The 10,109-nt window shown below is 43.2% G+C and overlaps 1 protein-coding gene across 4 annotated transcripts in view; it reads left to right on the top strand.

Annotated features, from left to right (window-relative positions):
- The window catches only part of LOC119432983 (proton-coupled folate transporter), a 611,776-nt gene extending 607,926 nt beyond the window's left edge, over positions 1 to 3,850 (top strand). For 3 of the 4 annotated variants that reach the window (XM_049659089.1, XM_049659088.1, XM_037700123.2), the window contains 2 exons: positions 898 to 1,054; positions 2,273 to 3,850. In XM_049659089.1, coding sequence (XP_049515046.1) covers positions 898 to 1,054; positions 2,273 to 2,357 — 242 coding nt within the window. In that variant the 3' untranslated portion in view covers positions 2,358 to 3,850. Of the gene's footprint in view, positions 1 to 477; positions 665 to 897; positions 1,055 to 2,272 lie in introns of those variants that run through there. The other variant, XM_049659090.1, reaches the window with a different exon arrangement.
- The last annotated feature ends 6,259 nt before the right edge of the window (positions 3,851 to 10,109 follow it).

Here is a 10,109-nt window from a genome sequence, read left to right on the forward strand (position 1 = left end):
TTGTTTATTTCAGCGTTTTGTGTTCATGTTGTTTTTATTACTATTCCTTCTCGCAAGTCATAATTTGTACCTGTAAGTCACAAACACCAAAGTTTTTTTGCAGGCCCTTCTTTCACTGCTGAAAACATTTCGTGCAAATGATAGTTTTAAAGCGAATAACTTTCTTCGGTTCATCATACCAGTAATTTTTGCCTTGTGTCTAACTGTCTTCGTGGCCCAATCCCGAAGGCTGTGCTGCCTCACACAGCATCTCAGAGCACTAGCAGTTACGAGGTAAAAATGTGAGAACTTGGCACGTGATGCTCGCGCCAGACGTTTCAAAGAGCTACTTTGACACGCTGTAAGCATGCGTGTTACCATCGCGCAATGGTTAGAGCACTGAACAGCTGTGCTGACGGTACGAAATCGCTAGTTTCTGAGAGATACGAGGCATATAAAAGTGGCTTTAATGTCAAACTCTGCACACCTGGGACGCAGGCAAGGTGTTCGCGTTCCTTTCTTCGTTCGACACTTCTTTGTAGAAATATAGGTGGACTTCACCGGCCTTGGAGAGAGAGAGCAAGGAGAGGAGAGGCAGCGAGGTCAACCAAACGAGCGTCCGGTTTGCTACCCTACACTAGGGGTAAGGGAAAGGGGGAATAGAAAGAGGAAAAGAGGGAGAGAGTGAGTACTGAGTACACGTGGGATGATGGACAGGGACACAATAAGCGGTCTCTTAAACCAGCGCACTTCAAGTACCTAGCGTACTGGTTGTCCTGAGACAGGTATCTAACAATAGATCTAGGTGCCTATCGCGCAGGTGAGCCCATCATAGTCGGCACGAAATCGCTAGTTTCTAAGAGACACGAGGCATAGAAAACTGACTTTAATGTCAAACTCTGCGCACCTGTGACGCAGGCAAGGTGTTCGCGTTCCTTTCTTCGTTGGACACTCTGGTACCACTGGCGGCAAACGTGCTACTTACATGGCTCTTCAACGTGTCCATCACCTTTATGCCGGGCCTTCCCTACTTAGCCACTGCCGGAATTACTGGAATCGCCATTGGTCTCATGGGGTGCTGTATTTTCCATTTACTTCTGATTGATTGATGTATAGGGTTTAACATCTCAAGTGAACAAATAATAGTTCCTTTCTCGAATCTTTCTCCCACATCTGACAAAAGCTCAGAGTGAGCAAAATCATTAGCTTTGCAAAAATTGGTTTGTGTATTTGCGTGGATCAAAAGTGTGTAGGTGGGAGCATTGCGAAGGGTTTTTCTCGATGATGAATTACATAGTGTACATTGCTGCCTGGAAACTCAGTGCATCACGGTAAACGCGTGCAGAAAGATCGTTTGAAAGTTCTGAAGTTTCCAGAAGTTCACGAGATGGGACCGAAGTTTTGTCAAAGTTTTCCCTGCAGTACCAAAGGTTTCACTTTTCTTAAGATAACGTGGCAATCTCTAAACGTAACGAGGAATGCGGGGATGATAACGGCTTTCTAGTAAATAATTTAAGGCAATTAGTTAAAGATAATCTACGGCATCTGTTTTTTGCTGACCACCCACTGGCGTGCTCTCATGGGCACCGTACTCTTGGTGCATCAGCACTTTTTCATTCAGCCTCTAAATCGTGCCAACTTTGGCGGGAATTTAAAGCCGCCACCTGGTGCTCGAAAACGAGAATGTCATAGACACTGTGTAACCATGAGCAACAACGGAATAACCACAGCATAAACACGCGATGAGGGCAGGCTTAAATAGAATATGATTTCAAACAACGTTATTAAATGCAGTAATTTCAACGCATATAAGAGAGGTGCTAGCCCTCAGGTGTTGTTTGTAACTTTTCTGTCTTTGTAGCGCTTTCTGTTTGCGCCTGCCATTAGAACTTTTTTATAAAGCATGTTACTTATGCTCTGGAAATAGGTTAGGAGATAGGACGCAGACTTGAACCTGAGGTACAATTATGTCGAAATGATCGAAATTATAAACAAACAAGTGATAATCCTTGGTAAAAGAGTGATCTCATCCTTTCTGATCGCATCTTCACTTCAAAGTTTTGGCTTTCTGCTACGCACTGAGGCTAAGGGCTGCTGTAAGCACATAAACTTAATTGAACGTCATTAATTCAAGCAGCCATGTCATTGTGCAAGTTTCTAAATTCATAAATGAATTCACTGTACGCCTAACCTACATGCTGCAAGCGCTTCTTTATGCGATCAATATCATTTAGTGTTACTATTAAGTTATTGTTAATATTAGCTTCATCGAGGCGTATTGCTTTATTTTCAGCTACGTCACTAAGGTGCACCGGCAGTACATCCCTTATGAAGGCATGCCCGACGCAGAGGCCGCACCAGCAACGGCCAGTAACTGAAGCAAGATGAGTCTTATGGTCAACAGAAACTCGGGTCGTCAGAAGGCGAACCAGCATGACGTGCTCATAGTGTGGGCACCATTGACAGTGGGCAACTTGAGAAAGCATTGCGGGGCATGCGTTTGGTGCGAGCGTATGATTTTGTCTGGTACTCCTCAGTGTCAAACCTCCTGCAAGGGGACAGCTGGTCGGCTCGCTTTCAGAGAGTGTTGCTGAGAACTACTGAATGATGAACTAGTTTGAGACTCATGGTGCAGCAATGCTGGCATGCAAAAACACATACAAGTATAACGACAAGAATGACTGAAACACTCACTATTAGCTAGTCAGTAGATGGTCGGATGATAGTCTGTGCTCCGAGCCGGAAAGTCATCGGGCAGGGGGCATTACTGGACATTTGTGATACATACTAAAGGCTCTGTTCGAGCGCGTCCTGGAGCGGGTATGGACGAAAAGAGAGAGAACAACTTGTCATTGAGCAACACTCTTCGTTAACATAACTGAGAGCAATTAACATATAGAAATAACAAGGTAGTGATAGCACCTTACTTCGTACAATATATCTTCAAGCATAAAAAGATATAAAATGTAGCATACATACAAAGTTAGTAAGCACTGTAAGAATGTTCTGCAGATATTTTTTCGCATCACATATACGCATGCAAAATATCGTAGGATCATTTTTATTCTATGTTTTACTTCATCACTTATCTTCAAGCAATACACATTAGCCTAATAAAGAATTATATATTATACTAGAATTAACCACTCTCTCTGGCAATCTGTACCGAATAGAAATTGCATGAATCAATATGGATAATTGGTGTACCTTAAGGGTGTCTAACAGGCTTCCTTATTGTTTTATTATGGTGTGTTAATAGAATGCATGTGATTGGCTTCTTTATACTGTTCTTGCAATAAGTTAACGTACCGGTTTGATAAAGCTCATCGACTACTTGTGCCCTATGTTTGCACGCCTGCCGTTACATACTATGAGTATTGTTCGCTCCAGACACTACTGGCTGCTCATAAACACCGATTCGTTTCCTGCAACCCCCCTCCCCATCACCCCCTCAGAAAACAAAAATGAGTGGCAAGAAGCGCCTGCCGGATGTCGCATCACATCACAGCCGTCAGCACACCTCGCCTATCGTTCTGAACGCAGTATAGACAGACAGACAGACAGACAAAGAACTTTAATGAAGGTTCTGAGAAGCTCTTTTGCCCCCTCTGAGGGAGGCGACGAATCCGCGGGGCGCACCCACGGCGGGACGGGGAGACCAAGCTCCAGCGCCGCATCGTGGGCTCTCTGGACAGCCCAAAATTGGCGTGACTGGTCGGAGCTCCGAAGAGCAGAGCTCCACTCCTCTGCAGTGCATCGATGTGGGCCCCTCTGTAACGAGGGGCGTCCCCAGAGCATGTGTTTCAAAGTACTACATTGTCCGCAGCTAGGGCAGTCTGGACTAAAGCAGTCTGGATTGATGTAGTGAAATAAATTCAGGTTGGGATATGATCCTGTCTGAAGCATGCGTAGTGTGACAGCTTGAGGTCTGGTTAGTGTCCCGTGTGGGGGAGGGTATAGTCTTCTATCAAGGTAGTAGTGTTTGGTAACCTGGTTGAAGGTGGAAAGAGTGTCACGGAACTCGACGAGCCTAGAATCGACGGAGCCTCGACTTGCAGTGGCGTCAGCGCGGAGGGTTAGTTCGCGCGCTTGGACGTGTGCGATGTCATTGAGGTTGCGGAGGGAGGTTCGAGATGGGCCGGCAACCACGTACGCAGTATGGTTTTGCATTATAATTGGACAAAACTAGACAAGCTGATTTGCACAGCAACTGGTTTTGTCGGCGTTGTACGAGCCATGGCAGTAATTTTCGTTTAATTTTTGTTAAAGACAATTTTGTAAAACTTGCTTAAAAGACATGACAAATGCCTTGAAAGTGTCCTGACTTGACCTTGCCGCCCTGACAATGGAAGTTTCTCAACACAAGTAGGTGGCAAAACGTTTAGTACACACAGATATGCTTAGTCCAATACGCCAATGTTACATGGGTATGGTATTTGTACATTTGGGACATCTGAAATCCATAACACAAAGCTATTATACTACCCACTGGTGGTAGTAATAAGCACTGGGAGGGGAAAACTTGGTTCAGAACTAAATACACGCAATTTCAGTACTAAATGCACGTGACAGCATCAGAACAAAAAGTACGAAAACAGTAGTTTTTAAGCGACGCTTTATAGGCTCACAAGTGTCGGTGGTGGTTGTAGCGGCGGCGTTGTCACGCTGAAAAGTGGGCCGATCCTGGCGATAGTGTAGAAAAAGTCCAAGAGAGAGAAAGAGACAGAAATAAATAACGAGAGAGAAGAAGATAGGTAGAGAGAGAGAAAGATAGAAAGAGAGAATTCACCACGAAGGTCACAGAAATGGAGACAAAGAGAGAGAGAAGGAAGGATAGAGAGAAGGAGAGAGAGAAAGACAAAGAAATAAAGAGAGAGAGGAAGGTACATAGATAGAAAGAGAGAATGGAAGGAAGAGAGAAATAAAGAAAGAGAGAGGGGGAGAAAGATAGATGGAGAGAGAGAAGGAAAGAAAATCACCACAAAGGTCAGATACACACACGACAAGCTTCGCTAACCCCCATTTTCACGACAGGGGAAGGGCTGATGATGTTTTTTTTTTCTAAACAATACATTTAGTATTCCTCAAAGACAATTTGAGGAATACTAAATTCTGGTTTAAAAGATAGCATACTTAAGAGGATAATAATTATTAATCACAGTTCGTGCGTGCTTGAAACTTTTTATTAGACTTCTTCCTATTTTATATGAAGTGTGTTTAGTGCGATATTTGGTTTATAACTTAGTCTTCTTTGTATGGTACTACCGCAGAATTTCCAAGGGTAGTGTTTGCTTATGTAGCTGCTTTATTGATAAGATCTTGTAGCTTTCGAAATAAGGAATTGTGCGTTCACAGAGCTGAATGTATACCAATGGTACGCATTGCATGCTTCTATAAGGAGAATAGAGAAATGAGGTTAGTTTACGCCGTCGTTCTCCACACTAATAAGCAGTACGTTAGGCGTGAGTGCATGCTCGGGTGCATAATAAAATTGGCGCTTAGCAGTTAATATAAGATGCAAGTTCTCGTGTCTCATACTCACCTTAAGGTACCAACAGGGGCTCTCGATATAGTTATTGTTCTGCTTCCCTTATGTGATAGCCTTGTAGTGAATTAGCTGTTGAACAGACCTCAGAACTATTACATTACACCGAGTAATTTGTTTAATTTAACAAAACTTTGCACATTTAAGACAGCTTGATTGGCATTAGCCGCGCAGGTGCTCTATGCATCATGCGAAAACCCTAAAGCACAAGGTGCGCATACGGTTTCCATTCCTCGCTTGATATTTTCTTCTCGGTGAGTTAAGTTACCGAGAACAAAGCAAACATTTTGCCTTGAGATACTGCCCAGGTCAGTTTTAAACAATTATAAGTAAACTTAAGTTTACTGCGTAGTGCAAAAGCCATAAAGCTTGTGCAAATGGCCTCTGCGTTACACACGATAAAGGAAACGACACGTATAATGGTCTCGGCGCTTAGGTCAATATTCAAACTGCCGCACGCTGAAATCAACAACCACTTTCGCGAATCAATAACAAACACGGCAAACTGTGGTCACTGAAATGCAGAAAGAATAATGTTCTTTTTTTTTTTGCTGTCCTTTAGTAAAATTCAGTGACATTAAGGAACACACGCCTCGGTACCTTGAAAGCGTTGACTTCCTAGGCAAAGAAGAATGACATAAACCACCGGTACATGGTGATGAACAGGTGCACATAACATCGCTGTGTCATTACAACACCTTCTCCGTGCTTTATTTCCAGCTTCCGTTTTTTTTGCGCATTTATTTACTACAATGACAGCAACGTAACAGACAGGAAACACTGCTATAGAAATGTTATCAAGGTGCAGTATTATCTGAGCTCGATACATGTATTATTCATCTTCTGTGGTAGAGGGCTGCAAACTTAAAGCACTGGTCTGCGAAACACTGAAAACAAAATGTTGCGCCCAACTTCATGTGAACTGTGCCCAATACCGACTACACTACATTATGAAGACCCGCCACGATAGCCCTATGGCTAATACGTTGCACTGATTTAGGTCGATGTCACGGGTTCAGCCTCGGCGCTGCTGCCGCATTTCGATGGGGCGAAATTAAATAACGATCGTGTAGATAGATTTAGGCTCTGGTTATATAACCCCAGGTGGTAAAAATTAATCCGGAGTCCCTCACCACGGCGTGTCGCATGATGAGGTCGGGATATCGGCACGTAGAACCCCAGAATTTATTTTAACAGCTTCTTATCGAGGAAAAGCAAACAAGGAAAGCGTACACCCTTCTTTATTTGAAGTGAAGAAAAAATGAGAGAAATTTTGAGTGATAATGCAGCCGCGATTATAAAATGAGCGTTGGGATGTTGCGGATTCGCGTAGCCACGTGTTAGAAACAGTGTTGCCAATTCAGCGAATTTGTCGGTAGATTTAGTGGCTTTCTTGTATGTTTAGCGACAATTTTTGCTGTCTAGTGACCGGTGACTTTTCTTAGCGACATGACAGAACAATTGCCGATGTTTTATGGCCTTCGAAGTTAGTAATTTGCTTCAAAGTTTCTTTCTAGTGCGCACTTTATTATTGACAAACTACAAGTAAGCATTAAAAGTTGGCTGTACGGCGCGCGGGCTCTTTGACCATGAATGATGGATCAACGGTTGTCTTCACATCGGTGATGGTCACATTTTGCTTGTAATTCACAGCACGGTGACGCTGGAAGGCGTCGCATTTTGCTTACGTATTTTTTACGAAACCAATTTGAATGCGTCTTAGCGCAGCACGTTCTGCAGTTTCACTAAGTACGTTCCATTGGTTAAAGCTCGCAACCGTATCATTCAATTCATTCACCAGAACTAATTGCGATAATGTGTACGCTGAGAGTTAGAACTCGGCATGTGCATAATAAGACAGGTCGGCTGCATAGGATGGCGTACATTTTGGGGCGGCTGATCTCGCTCACGCGGATCTGAACGCAGTGCTTGTTTCTCACGGCTTTCTGGCAATATACAATTTTTCACGAAGCTTTCAGGTGGATCAAGGGGTAGAAGCATTGTATGTTACCTACATATAGAGGACGCAATTTTCATTTCCTTAATAACAACCTACGACCAAGCGCGTGTCGATTAATTTTTTCTTTCGTGAGTGCAGAGAACTACAAGATCTGCATGGGTGATCTGGTCCAATTGCCTTAATTTTAGTGCAAAAAAATTTTGTTACCCATGTTTCTTTTAATCATCCTGACTAAATTTTCACCTTATAAGACGAAGGTTAACACAAATTTTCAGCGGGCATCCTCTGTTGTTATGTTGATAGATTAATAAATTAAAAGCCCGATGCACACTGACAGTAAACTTCCTGTTTATACCTGCATGTATACTAGAAAAGTGTGAAGTGTAAGTGAACCGCTTCGCTAATATTCGCACAACGTTATCTTATGTTACAGTGATCAAGAACGTCTACTCTATTTAAAGTTCCCTCGATAGATATAGCCATAATTTTGGTGCCATTAAAACAAAACTTGGGGAAATTTGGCAACCTTTCTGTCTCAGTTTAGGGACACGCGCCAAAAAAATGGAGACACTGGCTGGAAAGCAGGCGGAGGGTGATAGACGGACTCGAAACAGAGCAAAAATCGCGTGTTGTGGCTGTAGAGTGCAAAACGTTTGAAATAAAGAAATACTGTGGTAACAGGCTTCAAAGCTGCGTACATGTCCAAAATAGATATGCTGTGCAAGGTTCTCGTATAGCTCAATTATCAGCAAGGTAATAATCTAGCCAACGTTTGTCCAAAAGTTGTTTTAATGCATACGGGAATTGAATGAAATCGGCATTTGAAGTTTGAAGTTCATTCTCGTTACTGCTCACTCAATATTTACTCAAAGGATGAAACCATTTCCGAAGGTACTGAGGCGTGGCATGGTGGCGCCTCCTGGCGTTCTTTCCGTCAAACCTGACTGTTCGGTGCTTCTGATGGTCCGAGCTAGGTAGCATTACCACCGCGAACGACATTGGCACGCATACACAGTTTGTCGCTTCACCTACTGCGGCTCGAAAAGTGGATTGTTTAGTTGAGGCTATTTAATGTGGACCACCACTCGCAAAATACTCGCCTGCTCATACCGGCTTCTCAGTTTTCAGATATCTCAGTTCTGTCACAAGACCTGGATCACTTGAAGAGGCAGCCATACTTGCGAGGTAAATTGCTGAGTGATGGTAGCGAAATAATAAATGCTTGGTAATTAACTTCTTAGTTAATCACGTTAGAGCACATGTCCCGATTGCGAAAATCAAGTTGAGCAGTATTGCAGAGATACCCATTTAGCAGAGATAGTGTGCTTAGCTCCAGAGTTAAGAAAGACGTCGTCAACATCTGTGGTGAAATGCATTAACGTTCCAGCTAACACTGATCAGCACTCCAATTTATTTATTAGTACCTCAAAGGCGCCGGTGTGGGGTAATGCATGAGGGATGGGTGATCACTTCAGGGAAGCGTGGACATTATGGCAGCCTTGCGGAATAAGATGTGCGGAAGTCTGAGCAAGCGGAGGATACACAGATTTTGTCTGACTTAGGCGGCAAGAAAGAGCGTGCACTAGAAGGATGGCTATAGTACTAGGATAAGACTGATAAAATGTTTGATAGAGGCACATAGAAACATGGCGCATTATATCTAGGTTAGAAATTCTTGGTTTTAATTTTGGCTGAGCGACACTAGTGTAGTATGAATAATCATAATAAACGAGCTGCACGATTTCGAACTGCTCCTAGTGTGTTGGAAAGGGAAGTTTGGTGTGGGTTCCAAACAGAGCATGCGTATTCTAGCTTATGTCTAATAAAAGTTAGACAAGTTAGTAATCTTAAGCGTGGGGGAGCAGATCGCAGTGCTTATAAGTGCGTACTGGAACATCAAGACATTTCACCACGAATTTTATTAGCATATTTCTGGTAACTGCATGGTGGTAAGCACAGGATATCTGCTAGATGTACAATATTTTATTACTGCTCGGCTTAATTTGAACAGTTGGGGTATGTTATCCAAGGCGATTATTTACAAAATTTGGTACAGAACTTTAGTTAAATAAATATCATGCCACTGCAATTGTTCTTGCTAGCAGTGTACACCTCTTCAAGGGATGCAACGCATCTAACAGAATTGCGATATCCACCTCTTGTGACGATCACTCAGTCTGTGTCCGCAAAAATTTGCATCATACACTTGTCATGCATAAAAACATTTTAACGCCTTGGATACCAATGTTGACTTCTGAATAAGAAAGGGGATCAGGTCGGCAAAAGTTTTAACGTACAGGCTACGCTTAACTCAGGAGAGCGCAACTGCTTCCGCGTCTATACCACACCTATTTTATTGACTTTAAAGAAAAAGAAATGATGGCACGCTAATACGGCGCCGGCTGCAACTGGTATCATGAAAACTTTTATGTTTTACACGCGTACTCTTATAGACGTTTTGCCGACAACCCACTGTTCACACTGGGTTGCCGTCACCATCGTGGAAGATAGACACGCAGGTCGCGACACCAGGACGCACGTAGTTTGTGGGCCACACGTGCTCTGCTACAGCTTACACTAAGTTTGATGTTGCGTTGGGGCATACACATAGCGTGTTCACCGCAT

Source organism: Dermacentor silvarum, chromosome 11, assembly GCF_013339745.2.
Source record: "Dermacentor silvarum isolate Dsil-2018 chromosome 11, BIME_Dsil_1.4, whole genome shotgun sequence".
Lineage (NCBI taxonomy): Eukaryota > Metazoa > Arthropoda > Arachnida > Ixodida > Ixodidae > Dermacentor > Dermacentor silvarum.